General features: G+C 39.5%; 2 protein-coding genes across 4 annotated transcripts in view; one reads left to right on the top strand and one right to left on the bottom strand.

The window, feature by feature from the left end:
- The window catches only part of LOC119647252 (leucine-rich repeat and death domain-containing protein 1), a 6182-nt gene extending 1432 nt beyond the window's left edge, over positions 1 to 4750 (top strand). For both annotated transcript variants that reach the window (XM_038048130.1, XM_038048129.1), the window contains exons 2-3: positions 3234 to 4462; positions 4522 to 4750. In XM_038048130.1, the coding sequence (XP_037904058.1) occupies positions 3269 to 4462; positions 4522 to 4536 (1209 nt within the window). In that variant the 5' untranslated portion in view covers positions 3234 to 3268 and the 3' untranslated portion in view covers positions 4537 to 4750. The remainder of the gene's footprint in view (positions 1 to 3233; positions 4463 to 4521) is intronic.
- On the bottom strand, positions 4647 to 27338 carry LOC119647253. Of its 2 annotated transcripts, none has more exons than XM_038048131.1 (3): positions 27176 to 27338; positions 26622 to 26779; positions 4647 to 5508 (listed from the first exon to the last, which is right to left on the bottom strand). In XM_038048131.1, the coding sequence occupies exons 2-3, from the start codon at positions 26670 to 26672 to the stop codon at positions 5353 to 5355; spliced, it is 207 nt and encodes a 68-aa protein (XP_037904059.1). In that variant the 5' UTR covers positions 26673 to 26779; positions 27176 to 27338; the 3' UTR covers positions 4647 to 5352. The 2 variants fall into 2 exon arrangements, with proteins under 2 accessions (XP_037904059.1, XP_037904061.1); XM_038048133.1 differs by lacking the exon at positions 27176 to 27338 and adding an exon at positions 26949 to 27098.

Genomic DNA, 27338 nt, shown 5'->3' with positions numbered 1-27338 from the left:
TGACAATTATGCGAATAAGTCGGTCCCAGAGTGAAACTTACACAGGTCTGGGGTAATAATCATCCCCATATTATCCCCTTTTTGATTGAAATTCCTATTTCGAGCCCCTGAGAATAGTCCGCACTCGGGAGGGATCTCCCCTTTTCCACCTTCTTCCCGACAAACCTGGTAATTTCTGAAACGCACTACCTATAGTCCATTCAGCAAACCTCAATGAATATAGAATCATTGAGATTTTCATGAATTCCGTGGAAATTGCCACGCATGTAAGCATTAGTGCCAACCGGAGAGCAAAGAAAGCGATCGCTGTCACTCGAGCGGACCATTACAAAAGTCTTTACGATAAACTGGACACTCCGGATGGCGAGAGAGGTCTATATCGACTTGCCAAATGTCGAAACGAACGCACACAGGATATCGAACACTTCTGTTGCGTTAATGACGGTACTTTGCTTACAACCGTCAAGCCGCAAAGGGTACATGGCGAGAATACTTCGAGCAGATTTCAACTGAAGAATTTGCTCATCCTCCACTTCCACAATCATTGCCGATATTTGGAGCTCTGAAAAGCGAAGAGTTGCGACCCAACACAGTGAATTCTTTAATCAGGTTTTTCAGGAAGCTAGTGGTCAAAGAGTAGTACAGGTCCCAGGGCGAAACGTGGATTGATACCCACGATGAAGCATAAAACCTGGAAAATGCCTGCTGAACCAACACTAACAGCTCTACTACCAAACCCTATCTCCACCTCCACGTGGTGACCGCTGGGAGCTCTTTCTTAACGAAAAGCTGCAGACGGTGAAGGAGTCTCCCGCGCCTAAAAACGGGACAAATTGTACCAACTGGTCCTCCAGGTTGGGGGTTGGGTAGGGCTGACAACCCTACACGGAAAACAACTTGTTAGAAGCCACAACAGGAGCCTCGGACTGGACGGATTTTACAACGACGAACCCGGCAACGACAACGGAATAACGGTTTGCGCATTTTCTCATGGAACGTGCGCTCCCTGTACAGAGATGAAGCTGATAAACAGCTAGCCGATACCCTGTCCCAATATAGGGCTGGTGGAACAGCGTTACAGGAGATGCGTTGGACAGGGACCGGTTTCCTGGAGGAGAGCCGCTACACCATATATTATAGTGGCCATCCAGTAAACCATGTGCTCGGAGTAGGATTCTTAGTCAGCCAAAAAATTAAACCTGCTGTTATCGGCTTTGAAAACATAAACAAACGGCTATGCACTCTGTGCTTGCGAGGCAAGTTTAGAAATATAAGCCTCATTAACGTTCACGCCCCTACAGAGGAGACTGCAGAGTTCGAGAAGGATACCTTCTACGAGGCAGTAGAACGAACCCTCGAAGCCTGTCCCAGATATGATATCAAAATCATACTTGGGGATTTTAACAGCCAAGTAGGGAACAAGCCCGTATTCAGGCGATACGTTGGCTCCCATAGCTTACACGAAAAAACAAATGATAACGGACTGCGGATTATTCAATTAGCAGGGTCATACGAAATGGTTGTTGGAAGTACCGGGTTTGCGCGGAAAGCGGTCCACAAACATACGTGGGCCTCTCCAGACGGGGCCACTTTCAACCAAATTGACCACGTGTTGATCGAACGCCGCCACCTCTCACCCTTGATGAATGTCAGAACATATTGGGGGGCCAATATAGACGCGGATCACTATCTCGTTGGCATGGTGCTCCGAGCTCGAATAACAACACCACCCAGAATTCCCTCTGACAATCAGGTGAGAGTTAACACTGAAGCCATCCACAACACAGCCCTCCGCAACACCTATACGAGGGAGATGGATGCCCCAATAACTGCAGTCAACAGAGGACCTGAAGATAAAGCATCAACAAATGATCTTCACCATCACCTGAAGAACGTTATCATGGATACGGCCACAAACATACTTGGCCCCAGCCGTAAGAGGAGTCGGAACGGTTGGCTTGACGATGAATGTAAGCTAGCGACGGAACGGAAGAATGCCGCATTCTCAAAGAACGCGGGCACGCGCAGAAACTTATCACGAACTCCGTCGAGCGGAGAAGCGACTTCATAGACGGAAAAAGGAAGCCTGGGAGAACCAACAAGTCTGTGAACTAGAAAAGTACAGGGAGCAACCGCACCAGGCGCGGAAGTTTTACCAACAAGTCAGTAGGATAAAACCTTATACTCCTCGATTCTCATCCTGCCGAGACAAAGAGGGAAATCTGATTTCCGACAGAATGGGCATATTAGAGCGATGGGTTGAGTATTTTGATGAGCTACTGAACAACCAGAACCAGAACCAGTAAATCTGCTGGAATATCATCGGGTCCTGGCGCCTTTTTGCTTTTCATAGAGAGACTGCCTATTCCAACTCTTTTATAGAGAAAAGTGGACAGTCCTCTACGCTCTCCGTGCCAATGTCATCATCCCATACGTGATGCGCAGGGAATAGTGCCCTTACAATGCAGCCCATCTGCTCGGTGTTAATTGAACAGGGTTTCCGCAGAGACCCGATTTTTTGGGTTACAAGTTTGTAACCGAGTCCCCAGCTTTGCTCTTGTTTATTGCGTTGCAAAGCCCTCCAAAGCATCAAGTCTCCGTTGCAAGTTTGGCATTGTCTCATTCGGCGTAAGATAGAGACAAAATTATCAAATAGCTCCACAAATCTGCTAGTTGTGCTGAGAATATAGATTCAAAGTTCGAGTGCCTCAGGATATTGTACTCGGACCTCTGATGTACTTACTACACATCAGACTTCCCTAACAACCTACGTACTTCCACTTTTTCATTCGAAATGGTATCACTGATTGGCGAGATGAAGAGTAAATTGTGACACGCTGAACAAGCAGCCATGTCGGACTCAACGGTATAGCCATCCCTCAGTTTACAGTATCCACTGCTATCCAAATAATGATCCGATCCCGATCCTTTGGTAGGAACCCAAGATTGCAGACGTCGCTCAGACTGGTACGAATACCGTCTAATCATTCTATTCATAGCAAATTCCGCAATGAATAATCATTTTTACGCATATCATCAAATTATTTATCGATTTTCCATTACGCTTTCAGAGCTCCTTGGGCCCGCTCTCTTATGATTGGTGTCATATTTTTTAACGGATCTAAACAGCTGGGACCGCTGTTCATTCCTGCTTAACATTCGCTTTCTTTCTAGCAAATATAAATTCACTCTTCCATTTGATATTCCAATAAAATTTCATTTCATTCTTTCAGCTTCTTTCTGGATAAGAAATGCTTCTTCTCCAATTATGACACACATCTACGATCTCAACGACGATTGTCTACTCCATGTCTGCTGCTTCCTCAATATCTATGAACTGCTCCAATTTGCAAAAGTTTCCGATCGTCTCAAATATGTGGCAGAAAAATCATTACAACAAATCCAGTTCCTTGAACTGACCGATCATATAGTCCAAAGGGTATCAGTTGATGAAGTTAAATACATTTTCACACAAGTCGGTCGCAGATTAAAAGCAATTGGTTTGGCTGACTTACGAAGCTCAAACACGCTTTCAAAATTTGTAGAACTCATTCCGCTCTACCTGGTCAATATCGAAGAACTAAATTTGGAATGGATCGATCAAATCCCTCTTCAAACTTATGGAAAAATATTCGGTTCCTGCAAAAAGATAAAATCATTGAAGATATTCGAGTGTAATATTACGGACGAAGTCTGCGCGTTGATGTACTTGTTACCGGACTTGACACGACTGGATTTGAGCGAAAATCGATTAGTTACCGGAAAGTATTTGAAAAAATTGAAGAATTTGATTGATTTGAGAGTGTCTTGCTGTAACATGCAAGCAAAGTATTTTCAAGAAATCTGTGATTCGATGCAACTGCGTATGCTGGATATTCGACACTGTACAATGCTCTTCCAAGACTCATTTGAACGACTGATCCACACCCAGAAGAATTTAGAATTGATACAAGTCAGTAATTATCCTTGCGGTGAAGCTGCTGTCATCGCGCAGCTACCGAGTTTGAAACATATTACCATATCATATCCGGACGGTGTCCATCCGACTCAACTATTGAGAGAGCTTGTCCTTCACAAAAAACACTCATTGGAATCAATTGAGATTTATTGGAAACACTTTAGCGAGCGATCAGTTCGGCATAAAGTATTTCTGCTTGAAAATCTCCGACGACTAGTGATTTTGGACGCAAGGAGTTTTGCTGAAGATGATTTGAAAGCGGTTTCATTGGCTTTTCCATTCCTGAAGTCGTTTCATTGTAGTGGCTTACACTATCTACCGAGCAGGTCATTGAAAAAATTCGCTAAGCGAGCGAAGAGTTTAGAAGAACTAAATATAGTTTATTATGAGTATTTCCCCGATGTATTATATTACAGAATGTTAGAGGATATATGGCGGAAGGAGCATGGAAAAAATCTATTGGCATGTATGACACAAATTCATTTCTCAACAAATATTTTGAAGGTAAGTATACATTGACTGGCGTTCAGATCAGGGTTTTTGACGCTTGTTTTTTTTAATAGAAGCAGAATAGCTGAACAATTCTCCGTCGTTCTAAGCGATTCTTTTAAAGGAGAAAAAGGAGCGTAGATATAACAATTTAATTAATTAAAAGGTTTATAACTAAGAAGACAATAAAACCCATCAATCACAGTATCGTTATTCTTTATATTTCGTTCATACATTTCTACTCTTTCTCTCATATCACAATCATAGTACAATATCATTACATAATCTGTCTCCACTTCCCTTGCGGAAAAGAAATAAAACGGAAAAAGACCCAATATACACTCCTAATGCATTTTTAAAGATCTGCAATTGCCTTGTAACAATGGACTCAGTGAGCCATTTCGGGTGTGTTGGCGAAAAATGGCTCCAGTTCTAGTCTCTTGCGGCAAGTCGCCGAAGTGTGGTTTACAAAATAAACAATAGAAATTAAATTGAATAAAAACCTACCATTTGAAAAGGGAAAATACATGATCTCTGACTTAACAAATATGGCAACCAGATTTGCGCATTGTACATATACCTTAGTACATTAAATTGTTGCTTTTGTCAAATTTTCTCCTCTAAACGTAGCAATACACGAATAATAAATATATACATTTTCTTGTAAAAGTGTGGAAGCACACGGTACATTGGCTTTGTTTCCGTTATCTTTTGTAAATTCATAAATTATTGACTTCCAATTCAAAATAATGTTAATAATACTAAAGTATACATATTAAACTATTCAAAAATTGGCGTCACTTATTTTACGCATCTCTTGCTCTATAATCATTCTATTGGTTTCTTCTACATATTTAAAGAACTAAACGACGAAAATTATTCGAATAATAGGAAAATAGAAGTCTTTAATGTTTCATTTTCCTCGTCGCAACCTGCGGAGTGCTGCTCAGCATCTGTTTCAAGCTGAATGATGACAGAGCGATCCCAAAAACTGCCATCATTGCCGCAGAACGGGCAACTGCACGATTAGGCGTTGCTGCTGTCGCTGTGACATCAGATACCTGAAAGGAAAAAAGGAAAATTTAATAGTTGGAGATCAGAGAGCGGTTATGATATTAAGTAGCAAGGCCTTGACAGTCTTTTATTGGATACTTAAAGTCTACAGAAATACGTCCGCAAAAACAGCATAGACAACTATAACTTATCAGCGTTTCTTATGTTTCCTTTAGAAAGCTACAGAACTCGATACAAAGGTATAATTCGTTTTTCGTGAAGTGAATAATCGGAACACATGGCTAATTCTGTCTACGAAAAACCTTTTTGTCTGCTTCTGTATGTATTAGATCTACAATAGGGGAAACTAACAAGGCAAAGAAGTCATCGATAGACTGAGCAAAATTTGGAGATACGAGATGACGAAGCAATGAACAAAGAAGAAAAACAAAATCTATCTTGAAGAATTAGCACTCACGAGAACTTCGCCGAATATTACTTTAAATTTAGAAATAAATTAAACAAAGCAATAACTAGCAGCAATGAGCGTTTCTTCTGAGACTAAATTTTGTTTTCTTGCCAAATAAAGAGTTTTTTATTGCTCATATACCGGTACTTCGAGGACCAGTTGTCCTCTTCTTCAGTGAGTTTTTATCAGAGACATGACATCTTAAAAACAAAATTTAGCCTCTTTTTCCCCACACCATAGCAACAACCAGCCCCTAATCAACGCTTCTATGAGAAATCTTTAAGGATACACTTAGAAAATGAACTCGCACAAGTAGGTATACTCCCGAAACATAATAGGACGTGAAAAACCCTGCAAATCACTATGAGATTGGGAAAAGGAATTGAATTACTCTTCCTAACTTTAAAAATTATCCGAAAAGATGGATAGCTCGAATACATTTTCAGAAAATGAATGAACCATCGCATATAATTTAAACGGAGAGGGCGGCACACAGTCCCGTGGTGGACAGGATAGTTACAACTCCGATAAATAATGAAATAAAAGAAGAAAAAAAAATAATTCGACAAGAAAACAAACTGATTTCCGAAATACAGTGTTTGTATGATAAAAGAAATGTTAGCCAAGAAATTAGATTCAAGAAATATAAAGGAGAATAAGTGAAACTTGTCAGAAGGTTGCTAAACAGTTCTCAGCCCATATAGTTTAATTTCCATTCATAATAAGATCCTGCAACACTACAAAGGTTCCTAATATTTTTCGGTCGTCTTTCCAATTTGTAAAAAGCTCCAGTGGTCTGCAGTGGAGTGAATATATTCGAAGCGTTAGGGTAAAGATTCAGTTGAAATCGTCAAATCATTTGGTTGAATCATCCACTTCATAAAGCCGCTTGTTCTTTCTGTCGTAGAAGTACTTGGAATTCAGGAGTATATAATTTTAGGAAGCCTACTCCGTATTGAGAGCAAGGAAAGTAACCGCTTCGATAGGATCGAAAGTATAATGTGAAATTTACCGGGAGTCATGGGATCGCTGGGCAAGTATTTTACACGGAACAGGTACGCATTGGGGTGAGGAGAACCACCCCGATTGAAATTTGGCAGGAGTAGCTTGCGTTAATCAGCAGCAGAGTTTTCAGGCCTAGTAATACGGCAACGGCTTGCTCTATTAGTGGCGAATCGGGTAATATCAATGAATCCGTCCGCCATATACTTGAGAACGGACCAGATCAATCGGAAAGAAACTTCCTTCCTCGACTTATGGTCCATGGATCCCCCTGTTTTGGGACAGAACCCACATTTACAAAAGTAGATGACGTGCGGTTTCGCGATAGATGATTGAATACCCTTAGCCCAGATAATTTACCCTTGATTATTGTGTAATATGGTGTTTCGTCCTGCTTTGAAGCACCGCAACTATGCAACGCGACACTACATTCAGCACAACTGCCGCGACGCAGAATATCCATATTTTACTAGCTTGGTAGCCAACTGCAAAAAGTACGACCCCTTTAACACCACGCGACGCGGCGGTACATTCAGCACAACTTCCGCGACGCGGCATGCCTATATTGCACTAGCGCGGCAGCCAACTACAAATAACTCAAATTTTAACAGGCGGCTATAAACCAAAACAGAAAAATCGTAGCAGTCACCGGAGTTCATTATATGGAAATGACACGCGACGCTGCAAAATATTCATCGCCGGCAACCCGACCACGTCGCGTGGCTCAGTTGAATATCGCGCCGCGCAACGTCGTTCAAGTGTGTATTGCTCTCTATAAAATCATATAAAGATATTTTGACATTTACGTCCAGCTTGTGGCCGCGTAATTACGACAATTGAAGATATGCTCAAGGTCGTAGCGGTTCGGTAGCACAGTGGACAGTTACTTTGGATATTGTGGTCGATTCGGAAAATGTACGGAAATACTTTTGGAAACATCGTCCCAAATACTGCTTAGTGAGCAGATTATTGTGGCTTATTACACGTATCTCGACGGGTAGTGCTCCACATAACGCCTGATGTTAGAAATGGCTCCCATTCCGTCGAGTGAGCAGATAAGCTAGGCACATTTGAGTTTGAGTCTCGCGCTACTTCTTGCGGACATTGAGGAATTATTATATGTATTCGATCAGGTGCCCATCCTAGAGATCTCTAGGATGCTTCCTACAATAGTCTTCTGAGATTCAACATGCCAGAAGAGTCGCCCCAGCGTGGTTATGCAGATAATGTTTCAGCACTTGCTACACTGGACACTGTTGAACAGGCGCAAACTAAACTTGGCATATGTAAACGGATGGATGATTGCTTATGATTCCAACCTTGCACGCTAAAAAGAGAATCGAAGACATTGTGAAATTGATTATTTTCATACCCAGTTTCCACATGATAGGACACGATTCTCTGATTATGTATCCTGGAATAAAGTGGCGAACGACGACAATCCCATCTTTTTTCAAAATTGATTGGGATTCGTCAATATTTCTATACAGACACAAAGGAGGAGTCTCCACGGACAATATTGTCAGAAAGGTGCTGAGGGGATTATGTAGGACTCTTCTACTTGCAAAGATGAAAACAATTTCCTGACTTGGAGACTCCCTTGGGCTCAAAATAGTGGATCAGCGAGCAAAGCGTAAAAAATACAACAAAAAAAGCCCACCACGCCACTACGCGCGATCCCATATGTCGTCTTGTTTTTGCTTCCGACGCTTTGCTCGCCACTCTGCTCACCGTTCTACTACACTCTGTCCTGAAGGAGAGAACGGGAGAACTATCACGAAGTAATGTGTAAAACCATTCCAGAATATTTTTCTAATGACGGGCACGTGTTTAATTGCAGTCTGACGCTTATCGCTGCTGGAGTCTTAACACTAAATACGCAAACGCATTTACCCATCATACCAACGAAAATAATAGGCATGGTTTTCGCCTTCTGGTACAGTTCGCTTCGGGCGATATCAGGTTACTGGTAGCGTCCGATTTAAAAATTTGATTCAGCCCAGAATTTAGGTGTGGCTAATCGCAACAAAGGGTCAGTAATCAACTAAAATTATTATGAGATAAATGTGGTTAGTTAAACCTGTTGTGAATTTGGGATTTGATGCCTCCTAAGGAGTTGTGATCACGATACAAATCCCACTGCCACCAGTGAAATTTGAACCGCGACCTTTCGTATGACAGCCTTGTGCTCTAACCACTCAGTTATCCGGAAATTTGTATAAACCTCCGTAACTTTCTTCGCCTCATCATCGGGGGCGCATGCTCCAAGTACAAGAGTTACTATAAGGTCAGTTGAGTTCAACCGACAACGAACATCTAATCAGATCCACCATATCACGATTAGGTTGTTATTGCATAGGCTGCCGCATTTCAGAACTGTATACCGCATCACGAAGCTTTTAGCTTTTTTTAATGGCTGAGGCAAATTCAACAGGAGTGAATTGTTAGGTTTTCGACGGTAAAAACCATTCTCGCATTGGTATTTATATTGGAATGACAACTCGTGATGACCATTGATATCGCCGAGCAAAAAGCGGTGTTAGCCAGTTAAGAAGGAAGTGATAATGGATTTGTACAGGACAAAGATTTCAATCCCCAATATTCCTGAATTGAATGGTAGTAGCGAGTGCTTCAATGATGTTGCCGTGTGTGATAGCTAACGGTAATATTGTACTGTTTGGTAGATTATCATTGCCAGTCCGAGACCAGTGCTAGAAATTCGGTCATCTCAGAGTACGCAGTAACCGCTATGGGAATCGAGGGACAAAAGTGGCGCTAACTTTCGCCTAGATATGGCTGCGATCACTTCAGTTTCGGAAATGTTGTGTTAAAGGCAGTCACGTTGTAAAAGTGAGATGATATTGATTGTGCTGCATTGGAACTCTATTGCGAGTTTAGTAATGGCCAAGATATGGTTACTATTTGTTGACCACTATTTTTGCACTAGTTGGCGGTGAAAGGCAGAGCGCGATGCGCCAATTGTCCGAGCTTATTGTATACCCGTTCACACTTTTGTGGAGTATATTCAGTGTTATTACAAATTTTCCCCCAATTTTTTTTCACTAAGACAGCGTTTCAGTCTTCTTATCGTAATACTTAATTTTGTGTAAGTTTACAGCAGCGGAGGCAAGCACAAAGATAAACACAAAACATTCATCGCAACCAGGATTCGAACCCCGAGCAGCGGGATCGAATGGCTAACGCTTATATATCCACACCAACGAAAAAGAAACAAGTTTTTTATTATTTCAGATAATTAATCGTTGGAAACATCGCATAATTACACTCAGATACGTATATATCATTCTTGCATTGAAAAGAAATTGCGAGATCTGGGCCTTTGTAGAACGGTTGGCCCTTCGCATCGCACCGAACCACTCCCCCTGAGAGGCCGATAAATGTCGTTTTTTTTTCAATTTTCGGATCTTTCTCTTTAAATTTCTGCTGTTCGGAATAAGGCAACAGTCCTTAGCGTTGTGAGATGGAGCAATATTTGCACTGAAATCCAAACATTTGTTTCATTTAGTAAAACAAGCCGTCAATTTTGAGCCAATAGTTATCCCACATTGGTGAATCAACTTCAACAAAGTTGTAAAGCCCATAACACTTTGTTCCACAGATATTTTAAGATTTTCCGCTATAAATTTTTAATTTTCAGATACAGCAATAAATAGAATTTATGGAATCTACCCAAGGTACGTGGGTGGCTTTAAATTTTCTCCCAAACCGGATTGCAACCAGATTTTCGCGTCAATTCAGAATATCATTTAAATATTAGCATATGCGTATCTACATTCTTAATCAGATAATTTTAGATCATGCTCGAGTTTCACCTTTATAATAGCCCAATTATCAATAATTGTGTGTGAGTTGTGAATTTGTTATCATATTAGTGGCCACTTTCGCACATTACATTATTGCAAAAATGACGTTCTTATCAGTCGCATGCAAATGTTTTCTAAACAGATTAGCGTCGCCGCAATTGTTATGTAACAGTCGGCAAGTTCGCATATCTCTGATTCCTACATGATAACCAATGACAATGCATTTCAATTCTGGCACTGCAGGGAGCAGTGCCGCTAGCTATTTCAACAAAACTCGCCATTAAATGTCCATTTTAATTTTAGCTTAAGGAAAGCAGCACCCGGAATAGAATTAACTATGTGACGTTACTATTGTAAAGTAGGAAAAGAATAGAATTGGCATCAAATGCTGGTGGTAAATATGCAGTACACAGTTTAATTGAGTCAATTAAATGCTTGAGAAATTAAAATGTTTGTTTTGCTATCGCTGAATTCATAAAGCTGGCGGATACTACCTTGGATGGGAGTCAAAATTCAACCACCAATAAAGTTTCATGAAATCTAAGATTCAAGTATGTGTCCAGATTTAAACTAATCGCTTAAGTGGTTAAATGACTCTCGCCTGAAAAAATTCCTTACGATAAGGATAGTTTACAAGAGATAAGAGATTGCGACGCATTTAGTGCATGCATCGACCTCTGCTTGAATCTCGAGAGTTTGCTATGTTTATTTTGATATTTATGGCTATACGTCTCCTTTTCAAATTAATTAGTTTGATAATATTCGCAACGATTCAGCTTTATGGTTGGTTTGAGCAGAATGCGATAATTTCATATGACCTGGACTGTTCTGATAAAGAGTATTTCCACGCCACATACATATTTCTTTATTTCGAAAAAATGGTTTATAACCCTGCATGCATTTGGCTCGTGATTCAACGGAAAATACGCATTAGCCAGCAAGACGTTTGATCTTAAAATAAGACCGATCTAGACAGAAATTGATATGAATACGAAGCTCCATAGTTGAATCTTGTGTAGAACTTTTGCGTACATTCATTGGAATTTGTCTTTCCGCTTTCGAATTCGTTCTTTGTATCAGCGTGAGAAAAAGTAATATAAAGAATCTGCTAAAAATAAATGGCTCTTGCCAAATGTCAAGCAAGGCTAAAGACATTTACCTCGTTCCTTTTTGTTTCTTTTTTTTAGTAGTTTTGTGGCGCTTAAAGATAATATTGAACACATTTACGTTTTACATGACTCCCTCGATTATGCAGAACAAATATTTATCCGGCCCGGACTAGATTTTCTGTTTTAATTGACATGGCATAATAATAATACACTCATATAATGATGCTTGTTCAGAATATGGGCCAAGTTTAACAGGAAACTTTAACTCCACTATAGTATGATAACCAGTGGACTTTGAAATATGTATCAATATTGCAAGCTCATTGTATGGAATGTATTTCTATATTTACACGGACAAAAATGTCGGAAATAAAACAGTCATTATATTCTGAAAATAAGACAACAAATTTGGCTTACATTTTTGTGGAATACATATAAGTGAGGTCATAGACACAAAAATGAAAATCTATCTTCAGTTAACTTGTTTTCAAGACTTATAGGAGAATTGAAGAATAAATTGCAGACAAATAAAACCTTCTGAATACCTTCAGTATACATTCTTGCTTTTGGGTCCTTAATGAATAAAACGTTCTGTTCACAAATAGGATTATGAATTCGTGACTAGTTTACAGACAACTTTCTTTTTCTGTCCGCTAAAATTATCATAAACATGTGGACGGCATCAGGAATATTCCTAGATGTAGTCAAAAAATAGTACTCCATCTAAATTTTAACATATACTACGCGGCGTGCCTGAATTCCAATTTCAAGGCCGCAAAAAATTAAATATCGTTAGAGAAATTTTCCTCCTGTTTTCTTTGTCACCTCGAAATTGCCTCATTTTTCTTTTAGTACATTCTCCTAGTCGTAGACATTTTCTTAAATTATTTAGATGAGTTTATTTATACTAAGTAATGACCGGTGTTTTTCCTATAGATCGTTGATGATGTATTTCCCGCTACTGCCAACAAAATGGAAAATGTTATTCATTGTAATAATTCAAAATAAAAGAGAATGGAAAGAATAAATGCGGCAGACTTACAGGATCAATTTAGACATTTTTGTTTTGGTTTTGGGGTAGCTCTGCCTTCGTGGTTGATTATGCTCATTTAGGTCACCCAGCGTTATTCTGAGTCATTAGATAATTCAGGAAATTGACCGGTGCCATTGTTGTCATAGCCATGTTGTTATCCTTACTGAGATAGTTGAGTTCCATGGTTGGACATAACCAATAAAAGAGGCACTCCTTCTCAATGATGACCTCTCCACTGCCACTTTTTACTTCTAATCAATTTGTTCTTTAGAATACTTAAGTTATATGCCTTGTTACACTATGGCCCCCAAACAGATTTGTGATCAACATAAGAATGAATCAACAAGCACCTTATGAACAGCTTTTTTTAAATTTTTCTTTACATATTTGAGGATTATGTTGCTTCTATTGAAAAATGAATTTCGCCTTTCTTAGCAGTAGTAAACAATCTGTTCATTTTCACTTCATTTTTAGGTTTTAAGAGGGTGTAATATTCTCGTTCGTTTTCTTTTGAATATTCACTACCCTATCGTTGAAAAATGGTATTTAAGCGAATGTAAAACGACAATCAATTCGCTGTAATAACTAACACAATCCTTGATTTTTCAATCATTCCCATTCTCACCAAATTCTGTCAATTTTGAGATTAATTACGAAACCCTTACAGATGATCAGAGAATGGATTTCCGACGTTGAAAATACACACCCACTACTATCTTTAGAACTAAGTGTCATTGGGAGGAGTGGTGAAGTTGTTCCGAGCTCTTGGCAAACACCCACATTCCCACACGATTATTCACATCACCAACCACCTGTTTCCATCGACCCGCTTCCGAGTCTATCCACTCATTTTCGTCACGCACTTTTGGGCGCAAACTTTACAATACGCCATGGAAATTCATTCCTTTCACCTGCTTGTGAACTGAGAAGAGCAAAAAGCAAGAATTGTTAGAAAGAATGCGAAAAAATAATAGCATAGACTGGAAAGAATGAATGCCAAAATGAGAACATATAATACGTTCACACAACATATTTTGTATTATATTTTCCGATTTGAAAAGCTTTCCGCAACTTAACAGCACAAAGACCAACAAAAATAACTACGTGGGACTAGGATTTAAAACCAGGCTAACCAGATCGTCCGTTGTTGAACCAACTCGGTCTTCATACCGTCAAAATATATAATTGCAAAAGTATAATACATATGATTTCAAAAAAATCAAAGACCAAAAATTTGTTAAACAAAGTTTACAACAGGATTACGAATCATTCTTTAACAGTACCCTTTCCCACTTCATTACCCTTTTTGTAACTTATATTTTTTAGATATAGTCAGAAATCCATAAGAAGCGAGGAATGGATGAGAACCTTATCGGGGTAAAGAATGCATCCAGGCTCGAATTAATAGTAACCTTAAAACACTGTTTGCTTTGGCGACATTCCAAATACATATTGGAAAATCCAACTTCCATTCCCCAATAAGGATAAAGTGCCTCCATTTTTGGTGTATTGAACCCACTTTCAAACAAAATGTGCAAGTTTTCGAAATTTTTGTTTACAGTTTCGTCAAGGGCAGAGGCAATTCATCAATTCAACTGCTGTCTCGCCTCTACACTGGAAACAATGGCGGCGGGGGTTGCACTCTTTAAACTGTTCACAACACAAGATACGATCAACGAAATCGCTTATTTCGGACCGCTTTCAAAATAATATAATTGATCTAATTTTGCTGAAATTTCCATATTCCAAGAGAAAACCGTGCCCAGAGAGAATCCACTCCTCACCTTTCTCCCCACTCGACTGGGCTGATATCCATCTTTGGTTGCCCGATTTTTCCTCCGAGTTCAAGACACTCTGTTAAACACTTTCAAAAAACATGAAAACTGATTCCATATAACATAAGAAACATGTTCCTATGGATCCTTCTACTTTCTACTTTTCAGGACCCGTTTACACGACGAAGAATATTAGATCGAAAATAATCCACTTAATTAAACAAATAGGGAAACCGGAAGCTAAGCGCTTCAGGTATGAAAGGTTTTGTGTATTTCTTATATAAGTATAATTAAGCGGTCATTTGCACCTAACTCGTAATGTTTATGCATTTAGTTTGTCACACCGTTCACTATAGTGTCATACTGACGAAGTCTTAGAATACAATTTGCACTGGAGTGACAACTTTGACCTAACATAGCTGTTAGTAATGGTGCAATTTCCACCAAACTCCGTAGAATTATGCTCCATAATATAGCCTATATTACTGCGAGTATAGGCTACAATATTTATTTTCAGATATTTGGGTTGGATAGTTTCCGAGGACGGGTCCTTGAAGTAACTAACTTTTTCGAGATCCGACACTCCTCCCCTTTCAACCGTTGTCAAAACTAATATCGGCTATACTAAACAAGACCTTTCATTTGATACCCCACATGACTATACCTCCTTAAACTCAATGTGTAACTATGTTACTTACTGCATGTAGCGAGATTCACAGGTCCCAGTATTCTACCAAATTTCGTGTCAATAGGATTAACCTTTTCGGAGATATAAGGTGTGACAGACAGATGGGCGAATAGAGAGAGACAGTTTTACAAAAAAACCTTAAAAAAGAATCTAATATACTCCATCTAAGTACAAACCACTCCTAACAATGGTTAATTTTAGTGATCAAACGAGAATCGAGTCGCAGTTGACGATAGAAATTAATGTGCAAATGAAACAATATCTTAATATGAGTTTTTAGGACAAGTTATAAAAACTCCCACGAAAAACCACCCTTTTCGAGTGAATTAACGCTTTTCTGTAAGCCTAAAGGGCTGCAAAGATAATATAAGACCCTCAGCCCCCTTTGTTAATGGACAATGTATGCAGTTGATTGTAATTTTCGACCATCGATTGACTGTTATTGATTGTTGATGAATTAAGCCTCAGGAAATTCGCCTGTACGCAAGATCCCAGCATAAAATTTGGAATTGAGAAACATGTATAAGAAATCGTTCATCAGTCACTCGATCTCGTTACCCCGTTAATCATAGATGTTTGTTTTCGCCTCTGTACTGCCCCGCTTCTGTAAGGCTATCCCACCATTAAACCAAAAAGCCCAAGTGGACCGGGAAAATGCAAAAGTTAGGCTGAAATTCGCAAGGGTTTATCAGCACCGTACCACCTATCAGCGGGTTTTACGGGATGTGTTGGAGACGTGGGTCGGATTGACGTTTCAACAGGGTTGAATGATGGAGCATTCGTCTCAAATCCCAGTCTGTGAAAAGTTGTTTCTGGACTTTTGGGGTAAGCACGTTTAGCCGCCGAATTTCGAATCTTAACCCGATAGACTATTCGGTCTAGTCAATTCTGAGACAGAAAGTTTCCGCTACGCGATGCGCCACCATTAGTGCGCAGAAAGCCGTTCTGACACGCGTCTTAGATGATATTACGGTGGATGAGTATGCGACCATCGTAAGCAATTTTCGTAAACTACTTGGTAATGTATTGATGCCCCAGGAAAACATTTTTAGTATTCGTTGTACCCTAATTTTGGTGCGGATTATCCTAAATATATGACAGTTTTAAAGGCTTTGTGTAAAATACAACCTTATTAAAATCGAGTCACTCTCTACCTGTCTGTCAAACGCATTTTCTCCGAAACGGGTACAACGATTCAAACGAAATTTCAGTGACATATAGGAACTAAAGGAGTTAAAAAAATTTCACCTAATAGACCCGTGTAGTATATCAACTGGAAGGTCTCAATTAGTGTTTTTACAAGCGGATTTTAGTTTTGACGTAAATTGAAAAATGGGTGAGTGAGGAGTCGTGCGTCACAACGCGGCAGTGTACTCAGTCAGACCTACAACCTTGACTCTCACACTATGGTGGCGAAGCAGGTGAAAATCCTCACACTTCGAGACTTTTAAGGATATTATCAACAACGAAAAACGAAATAAGATAAGTGCGTTACACCAAATGTAGAGCACTTTGAAAGTGATATACAAACATTTTTGTAAAATAAAGTTTTTCAGATCTCACATATGTTATATGGGTAGTAATATACTATTATTCATTTTATTTGAAAAAATATCAGTATGGAAGGTATTTCGTAGCCTAGGCACGATATAGTGGGCCTCTTGATTTTTTCAAATTTTTCGGTTGGGTAGTTTCTAAGGAAGGGTCCGTTAAAGAAATCATCACTTTCGACACCTCCGCCTTTCCGCATTTCCAACAAATGTCAAAACTAAGCCAAGCATCAAAAAGTACTAATCAAGACCTTTCATTTGATACGCCACATGACTATATTTGGCGAAAAAAATGTACAGCCCCGTTTCGCATGTATGGGGACCCCCCTTAAAGTCAACGTGAAAGGAACGTGAGCGTTCATAGTTCCCATCTTTCCACCAAATTTGGTGCCAATCGCTGCAACCGTCTCCGGGAAAAATGCGTGTGAAAGACCAATTTTAATAAGGTTTTGTTTTACACAAAACCTTAAAAATCAATCCCAGCAATGTTATTAACTAAGCTAAGCCAATTTTCTATATAAAAAATTTGTTGATTGAACTGAATTTTCGAGGACGAATCCACAACATTCCAAATGAAAATCTGGCAAATATCGGCTACTGTCTAGAATTCATTTGAAATGAGATTAATCAATGCATAGAGAGAGAAAATAGGGGTCAAAATTATTCAGTACACCAATGGATATGTGTTATTCGATCTTCGAATTATTCTGTTATAAAATACGGACGATGCAGACATCAGCACAAACAACTTTGAGCGCCAAGTGAGTTCGATGAAAGTTCAAATATTTGCCGTAATTATCTGGTGTATTGACTATTTGATTGGTCTCAGATTTACTAACAATAGAAATACTATCAACAGCCGCATTAATTGGATTCATATGTAAGCTCGAATACAACAGACTGAAATATCTATAGATTTCAGTAGTTAAGCAATTCAATTGAGATATCTAGTTGTGGCCCATGTAAATATGTTGATTACAGATAGATATCCCCTAAAACACCCTTCTGGATGTTAGCTGGCTTAAACCATAACCATGAAGGTGGATATGAACATTCGCAGATAATGTACTGATTGTGTACACATTGCTATCTACAAGCTTTTATCAGCAGGCGTGATCTTTTTAAATAACAACCTCCGCAAAAGTTTGTCCCTCTGAAAAATCATTAACCCCAACGAAGTTTCATGAATCATGTATAATACCTTGAATTTTTTGAAGACGCCAAATGTTATGTAAGCAACAAATACTTTACTAAAACTAAATTTACTATAAAGGGAGTGTCGATTCCTAAATAGTTTGATTTGTAGTATTCAGTCTTTATTATGGTACGCAAAAACCTACCAAATTGGAATTTGATAATTCGATTAAAATAAAGCGAAAATTGAATGTTATCTTATCTCAAAGCCAACATTTTTTCAGGTAATACTAATCGGTTGCCAATCGAAACTAGAGTAAGTGATTTGCAATCGAGCATGAACTTTTAGACTTGGTGTAATCGATTATCTTGGCACATATGACTGCCTCCTTCCCAAGGAATACCGAAAAATTTTGATAAGGAATGGCATTCGCGCGTGCGACATAAAATGTGACGTATCTGGCTGAATTGTTATCTAAATTTTTGTCGTCGTGCTATGGTAAGTCTCTGTTTCTACATTTATAATATTTTTTTCGATAAATCAATGACTTTCTGCGTGCAACATTAACAGATTATAATGAATGGTCTCTCAGTTCAACAAGATGCGATAATTTTTAATGCCAAGTTATTTATAATATTCATTTTTTATGCTCCTTTTTTCCAATAATCAATTTACGTAAAAAGGCATGCTTTCCCCTCATGGCTTGTAATCAAAATGCATACATTTACACGAGCAAAAATCATGTCTGACGCAAAATAATACAAAAACATCAACATATGTTTTAAGGTTCTTTTCCATATTTACGCGTGGAACTCGAGGGTATCAAATTCGCGAAATAGAAGCACAAATTGCTTCTTAAAATAAACATATACGCTTGGCATTTTTGTCAAGGCTGAGAACATTCTAAATTTACATGTTCAACTTGTTTACATTTTTTCTAGCCACAAACCTGATGGCGTTAAAGAAGGCCTTAATCCAATTTCTCCAATATTCTTATCAACAATATAGAATCGTATAAGCAATCGATCATTGCATGCCTTGGACTAAATTTTATTATCTTTGTTGATATAAATAATGAATTGCCACATTTGTGTATTTGAGAAAACCTAGTAACGCCACTAGTCGCACAAGGAAACGCTTTCAACTCCATTGAACTCTGAGATTATGAGGAAAATTTTGCATGTCGCCCATGTCGTAATTATTGTTGTGATTTATAAAAATATGTTCGCATCGGTCAATGTAAGCCGTCGCCCGCTTTGTTATTTTGATGCGAAAAATTCACAAATTGCCGACACACTTTTGTGTTGATTACTTTTATTAGAAAGACGACCGTTAATGGAGTACAAGGATACGTAAGCTTCCTAGAGCGTTGGCACAAACAAATTTGTTTGTTTGTATAAATACGTAGTCATTGAAATTTCAGAGATAAATTTTTGGAATGACTGAACAAATCTATGCGTAAATATGTAGTTGGAAATGAAAGACCTGATGCATGAAGTAATTCACATTGGAAAAATTTCGGAAATCTACAAGAGAAAATTGTACAAACTGTAACCAGCCATTTTTATCTCATTTAGCTGAATCGCGGATCGTTATAATGTCTGAAAGTAATAAATCAATACCACGCTTAAACTTAGGATAGAGCAATCGCTAAAGCTATTAACCCAACAACCGCATGAAACCTGATAACATTAGTTGTTTCAACGTAAAAGTCACATGTAATTCCATATAAGCTCGTAAATTAATCTCGGGGAATCCCCATATGCATGGTATTGAGGTGACAAGTTATGAATATATTTATAACTTGTCAGGTTAGTAAACTATTAAACTATTTTCACGTTTTCTGGGAGTCTTGGCTTTTAGTATACTTGAACGTTTACGCCAAAAATGTTGGGAAAACTTAATTGGATGCAAATTCCCTACATCTTACACACTGTGCAGAATAACCAATTCCAAAACAAATAACTATTACTGCATTCTCAATGGATGGTAGAAATTTAGATGTTTTGACAATAGATAAGATGTAGGGTGTGGGCGTAATTAAATAGTTAGCGACTTTGATTTGAGTGATGTAAAAATAGTGGCTGCCCTTTTTTACTGGGGCTAAAAAAACACCTATGGTACTTCTTGCTCATAGAGGGCGGCTAAAGGGTATAGCAACTCTCTTATCAGTAATAGATAATAAACGCCTCGAATCAAAACATAACTCACCAAAGACGATGCCTATTGACGTTTCAGGTGAGCAGAGCATTGAGGCGTCGATCTTGGTAACTTTGTGTCTGCTGATAGCGTCAACGAACCCGAATTTATTCAACGCTAGATCCACTTTCGTTGTTTTGTCTAAAATCTGGAAGTACAGATACCTTATCACCAACATCAAGTTGAGATTGTTACGCGTGAACTTTACTCTGTGATGTTATATAGGAAAATCACGTGACCAGTGAGGATTGGATTAAAAGCCGGAATAAGTACCTTCCAGTAGATTAAGACTACTTTGAAGGAGATGTATTTTGTATTTTAAATTTTCCGAATAAATGCATAGTGTATGAAGCATTAAATATGCATAAGCTAATCGCACAATAGATGTTACATTTGCTCATTGTAGCCAAAAAGAACAACTAAAACCTGCACCCACTTCCACTAACAACTCCCAAACCAATGGACTGATAAAGGTAAACCAGCAACCATCAACGGAAAGATAACTGACAGAGAGTAATTCAATAGTGGTAAAATAATAATAACAATCGTTGGCACAACAATTCATTCAAGACCATAGCGGTACACTACAGCTTATAGGAGGCAATGTGGTCAGCATTGCGCACGCCCGAGATTATTACCCTGATTTGATTCAGGTACTCTTTCACAGCCGAGTCGACTGGTATTCGACATCCGATAACAAATTCCTCAGCCACCGGTCAGATGTGATCCGCGACCTTTGACTACGAAAGCCCAATGTTTTAACCTCTTGAGCCATCCGGACAATAGTGGTAGAATACTAGGCATTAATACTTGGCAAACAGAAGACAGAAATTGTCACACTTCAAGAGGAAGAGAAGTCTGTTCGTTCAAAACAATGCTCTTTCCCAATAGATTTACACCATTCGTACCCGACATATTCGACCCTGAGGGAATGCTTCTTATGTCCCAAACACAGATTTTGTCTAGATAATCCAAAAACAGCTATTTCTTGAATTTTTCGATAAGCTATAAAAGATAAATCTAACCAAGGTTCTTATAAAATGAAATGCTTTAACGATTACGACCAAAAAAGTTCGCAAAGATATCGGAAGTAATGGAATGAATCAATGTAAGGGGGTCATCGCGCCTGAAGGCCGTTTTTTTTGTTTTGGAAATTTACAGATACAAATACGAATTTTTCACCATACATTTATTAATATCTTGAGCACGTGCAGTAATTTTTCCAGCCCGATAGTTCATACTTCATTATTGAGGTACAGAGAAACTTATACACCCATCTCCAAACAAGTTGGGAAATTGGAAGCTGGACGCTTCAAGTATGAAAGGTTTTGTGTATTTCTTTTATAAAGGCATTTGTCCCATTAGTACGTAGCACGTAACATATGCATATATTATGTGAGAATATCCACTTTCGAATGATATTATTAGTAATAGTGCGATTTCCACCAAACTTGGAAGGAGCATGCTATACAGCCTACATTGCCGCAACATTTCTTTTCTACTGAAACGATAGAGGGAACTGAACTCATCTTAAAGAAGAAAATAAATGGCATTTTAACGTGTGGACTTAACCACGGTTTGCAAACTAGGACTATTAAAAAATATTAAAAGGTAAATTTTTGCTGCTTTGTTAAAATTTTTTATAAATTTTGGTGTTATTTCACGGCTTTTTTAATGCATAAAAACGGTCCAATCAATCCCAATTATCCTAGTTTGCGAATTGTATAAATATGTTTTGAATCAAAAATTTCGTAGAATTTCGTTGGATAGATTTTGGGCTATGCTTGCAGTCGATTTTCCGGAAAAATGAATTTAAAAAAGCTTTAAAATAACAAGTTATGTGGTCTTATAATCTCCAGCACGCATCGTTCGTGCAATCAGAAAATGTAATCTGTATTTGTTGGTTCCTGGAGAAGTTTTTTCACTATTGGCTGTATGCACTGAAATCCGAACTTTTACCAAAGACGGTGCCACTAACATATGCGTTGCAACACTGTGATGACATATTGTTATTTTAAGGCACCATCGGTTAGCTGTTAGAGCCAAGAAAACTTCTGCCGAAAGTCATCGTTTGCTGGTGGACATTTTTGTATCGAATTATTACAGGCGATGAAAAATGAATACAATATGATAACCGAAAGCGCAAGAGATCGTATGTTGCCAACCCGGAACATCGAAAGTAAAGCCAAATACACGACTCTAAGGTAATACTTTATATTTGGTGGGATCAGAAGGGACCAACTGACTACGAGGTGCTGAAATAAGGTGAAACCATTGCGTGACAGCTGTACCGACAGCAACTAATTTAAGCGATTAAAATGTAACACCATCCTCGTGGCTAGTAGTGATTATTTTATTCGTATCGATATTTTAGCAACAACTTATTCCCTTCTTCAGTGCACAAGTGCACCTATGCGCCATCGCTCGCGGTTACCTGAAATGCGCTTCAGCTTCCATCACGACTTCTCGAGACCACCACACTCGTCCTCTACTGTTCTGCGTGCTCTTGGGGCGACCCACTCGCCGGCCATCCTGGGAGACTGGATTCCACTGCGTAGCATAGCCCGCAATGCAATTATCGCCCCTTCTTAATGTGTGACCATCCACTGCCACTTCCGTCTTCCTATCACATCGCATACGAGGTGCCAAGCCTGTGCACCAGCCAAGTTGTTCGTTTGAGATGGTGTCAGGCCAGCATATTTCGATGATATTACGCAGACAGGTATTGACAAAAGCTTGGAACTTTTGAGTAACAGTGGAGACCATTTTCCATGCGCATTCCCATATAGCAACACAGGAACTTAATTTTAGTGTTGAGATAACTGCATTTTCAGATTTTGGGCAGGACAGCGAAAGGGGAGCTAGCGCTGCTAATGCGTCGGGCAGCATCTAGTTCGGTGTCCCACTCGGCAGAAACCACATTTCCTAGATATACCAATTGATCGACGCTTTCGATGCTCTGCCCATTATTGCAGATAGGGAATTTGTGATGATCCGTCAAACTGAAAACCTTGGTTTTGTTGGTGTTTATCTTCAGTCCAACTCTACTTGCTTCTCTTTCCAAATTCAGAGCCAAAGTCCATGACCCCATGGGAGAACAAACAGATGCCATCAGCGTAGTACATTTATTTGAGGAAAGATGCCATAGTCTATTGAATTCTTCCACATCCTCCGGACAAGGCAACATGAAGAAAGTAACTCCTTTAGAATATTTTTGCCTATTTATCACGGAAGATTTTTACAAATACCTCATTGATAAGTTATGCCAGTTAGTATTTAAGTCGTTAGAGGTTCATTCAAGAATCTCACAATGGAAAGAAGTTACTGATGATGAGATGAAAACTTTCATTGACGGTTACGTCCAGGGCAGAGGCAACTCGTCAGATGCTGCCTCACCTCTACCCTGGGAGCATTGTGACCGAAAGTGGCAACAGGTGGAAAACACTCCTTTATATAATCGCAAAAACAGGACCAGGATGCGAATTATATCAAAATGTAAACCGCCAATAGCTTTATTCAAGCTAGGCTAATTTGATTTTCTCTGCAAAATTTACTGAGACTGTGGGTTAAATGCGATATATGATCGTATATATACAAAATCAACGGTAAACTAATGTTATTATCATTGACCCATTGTAAAAAATGTTTGCAGTGTACTCGAAAAATATCTCACCAGTCATCCATCCTGATTCACTTCGACCAATGCCCCAAGAAGGTGGCATATATTTAGCTATTTTCGATGGAAGCCTCTTGTATAGAAACACCCCCATAGGCGGTACGAGTTGGCCTCTTGGATTTCCAGTGAAAAAAGTTGTAATACATTCTACATACATTCATTTCTCATCATTTTCGATCCTCGAGTAGACAGCCTACTATCCCTTCTTTGCTAAGACATAATTGTCCTGTGGAGACAAGGAAAACGCCGTCTCATCGCAATTGAAAATTCGACTCCGATCAAGAAGTATGTTTAAATTATTTTCAGCTCCCAGATACGTTTTCACTTTCTGAAACCAGTTTCGGATAGTTGTTTTAGTAATTCCGAAACCAACATTACACATGGCCATGACCCAATCTGCTATAAGGTTTTCGCTTTTGGTATTTAAAATAGGTGGTGCCCCGAACACTTCTAAGGGTCCACATCTCCTTTAACTTCAACAATTGTTTCGACAAAATTTCCTTCCTACATAAAAAGGGGGATATCACGCAGTGCAGCAATTATAGAGGTATCATGTTGCTGAGTACCATCTATAAGATATTCTCCGCTATCTTGCTAGGCCGGATAGCCCCATATGCCCAGAACATCATTGGCCCATAACAAAGAGGCTTCACTCCAGGCAAATCACCAACAGATCAGATTTTCTCTCTCGGCAAGTGATGGTAAAATTTTACACGACCATGAGAGAATTCGACATCCCGGCGAAATTAATAAGACTGACTAGGCTGACCCTGACCAATGTGCGAGACCAGATAAAAGCAGGAGAATCACTCTCAACGGTCTGTCCTCTGGCGTCCTCTTCAACCTGGCCCTGGAGAAAGTGATTCGCGATGCAGACATAAATGCGACAGAGACCATCCACTTTAAGTCTACCCAACTACTGGCCTACGCTGACGATATTGACATTATGGGAAGAACAACCCGCGATGTACAGTCTACCTTCATCCAGATCGAGCAAGCGGCGCGAGATCTTCGACTGCACATTAATGAAGCATCAGCGGTAAACCCGAAAGAACGAACATCATCGAATCGCACTGGTCAAACGAAAACAATGAAGATAGGAGACTACAACTTTAAGACTGTTGAAAATTTCTCCTATCTAGGGTTGAAAATCCTAACAGCTATGACGATGAAATTCGCGCACGGTTGTTAGCTGCCAACAGACCTTACTTCAGGTTACAAAAACTGTTTCTCTCGAAACGTCTCACCATAGGGTCAACGCTCGTACTGTACAAGACTATGATCTTGCCAGTGCGAGGAATACAGAGAGCTTGAGTGCTAGCAAAAAAAAATGTGAACTGTTGGCCGTATTTGAGAGAAGAATCCTCTGGAGAATTTACATGAGGATTGACGATTCCGTAGCCTACATAACGACGAAATCTATGAACGATGGCCACGACCGCCTAGTTGTGGAGAAAATCTGGCTCAATAGGTTACGGTAGGCGGGTCACTTAATCCGTATGGATGAGGATGATCCAGTCCTGAAAGTCTATGAGGGCAATATCTATGGTAGAAAAGGAAGACAAGGCAGACCTTGCCTGAGATGGAACGATAGCATAAGACAGGACGCCAGACAGCTTTTAGGAATATCGAATCCTTATGAAAGCAGGCTTAGACCGAATACCGGTTGTTGCGCCGTTGATGATGATGATGAGTGTGGAAAAACTGTACAAACTTCGCATAACAAAATCGGATTTCTAATTGCTTTTTTGCAGAAGTCCCTAAGCCAAACAGATATCACAGTTTTGGATATTATTCTCGTTTCCCATTTTGTTATACCCAAAGTAATCGCTTAATTTTGAACGTCTGCTACGGTTTGCCGTTGTCATGCATTTATAAAATGCACGATCTCCTCATAGAATTATGTCGCGATACACCTGCATTTTTTGCACGTTTTCTGTACGCACTTATAAGACAAACTTGGAAACTCGATACCTTTCTTGATACGTTAAGAACGAGAACAACCGGCAAACAAGTCTCTTACTTTTCATAGCTTGTTACTAAGCGCGCTGAAGAGAAGGACGGGGTAACAGACCTTTATGTGATGCTGCCATTCAAATGCAGCATGGAAAATTTCCAAACTGGAAATCAGCTGTTTGTGGCTTTAAAACCAGTTAAAATCAGGTGGTGACCCGCTACGAACGACATCCGCCACAGATTTGAGCGCCAATTTGATTGCACTTTCGCCAAAAGGCAGAAGATTGCATCGAGGCAATTAGCACATAGATTCCTACGTACTCAGAGTATATAAAAATTTACTGGCAACCTCAGCACTATTTTGGATGTGGGAATAATTTGTGAAAACATTTGTATTGTAGCCTTCTGCTTTGGAACTCGCTTGCGACATTTCGCGGGGGCCAACAATCGCCTTTCTCTAAACTTTCAAACACTTTTCTCAAGGCTCCCTCGCCTCCTACTTTGACCAAACAATTCACTGTTTTGCATGGTTCACCCAAACAAGTTATTAGCATTCACGACGCGCACAAGACCATAATCACTTCCGAATATTAGATTCCCCGGAACTAGTTCTGCTTCTGGTTTCCGAAATCATTCAGAACACACGTGATAGCGAACGAAACCACTAAAGTTGAAAGAACTGAAGACGACATTCAGCACCGACCGTGAACCTGGCCTTGATTTTTGTCTTATGCCCCAGAAGGGCGAGCTCCTTCGAGCACTTACCTGGTTGTAGCTGAGACGGAGTGCGTACAAAACGGTGTTTGTGGTCCTCATATTATTTCCAAGCTGGGTTTCGTTGAAATCGCAACTGAGATCCTTCGCTGCACGCGTAGAAAATTCGGCTATATCCGGTGACAGTGGGGAAAAGTTGAAAATGCTTCCTGTCGGTAGAACAGAATATTGCGATTAGCTTTCTCCAGAACGACTGATGTTTGTATCTGCGCTCTCGGCGGATTTATCAAAACCCCAGCTGACTATACACATGCATAGTTGTGCGGGGCTAGCTGTGATCGGAAAACTCCGCGCAATTTCCCCCAGGCCCGGTCTTACATAATACATCACAATGCACTGCGCCAAACAGAACATTTTCCGGACAACGGACGAGCATTCATTCAAACAAATCGGACACACGGTTCACGTGAAACTACTCGGAAAAGAGGGGGAAAATGCGCGCAGCAATCCGTGCGAGAGAGATAAACGACACGACGACTGGATCATATGCGACAAAGGAAATCCCGAGTTTCCCAGAAAGAAGTTACGTCAGAATTTTCACTCACTTCAACTTCGGACTTTCCTTCCAAGGCGGACAACTTGCAAACGTGATACAATTGCAACGATCCGATGAGTACTGTACGCGACTAAAGAATTTTATTCGCGAATTTAGCCGGAGCGACTGACACAACGTGAACCAGCTGCCAAGGCCAGAAATTAAAAGACCCG

This window comes from Hermetia illucens, chromosome 1 (genome assembly GCF_905115235.1).
Source record: "Hermetia illucens chromosome 1, iHerIll2.2.curated.20191125, whole genome shotgun sequence".
In the NCBI taxonomy this organism is placed as follows: Eukaryota; Metazoa; Arthropoda; class Insecta; order Diptera; family Stratiomyidae; genus Hermetia; species Hermetia illucens.
This window is presented reverse-complemented; position numbering and strand designations above follow the sequence as displayed.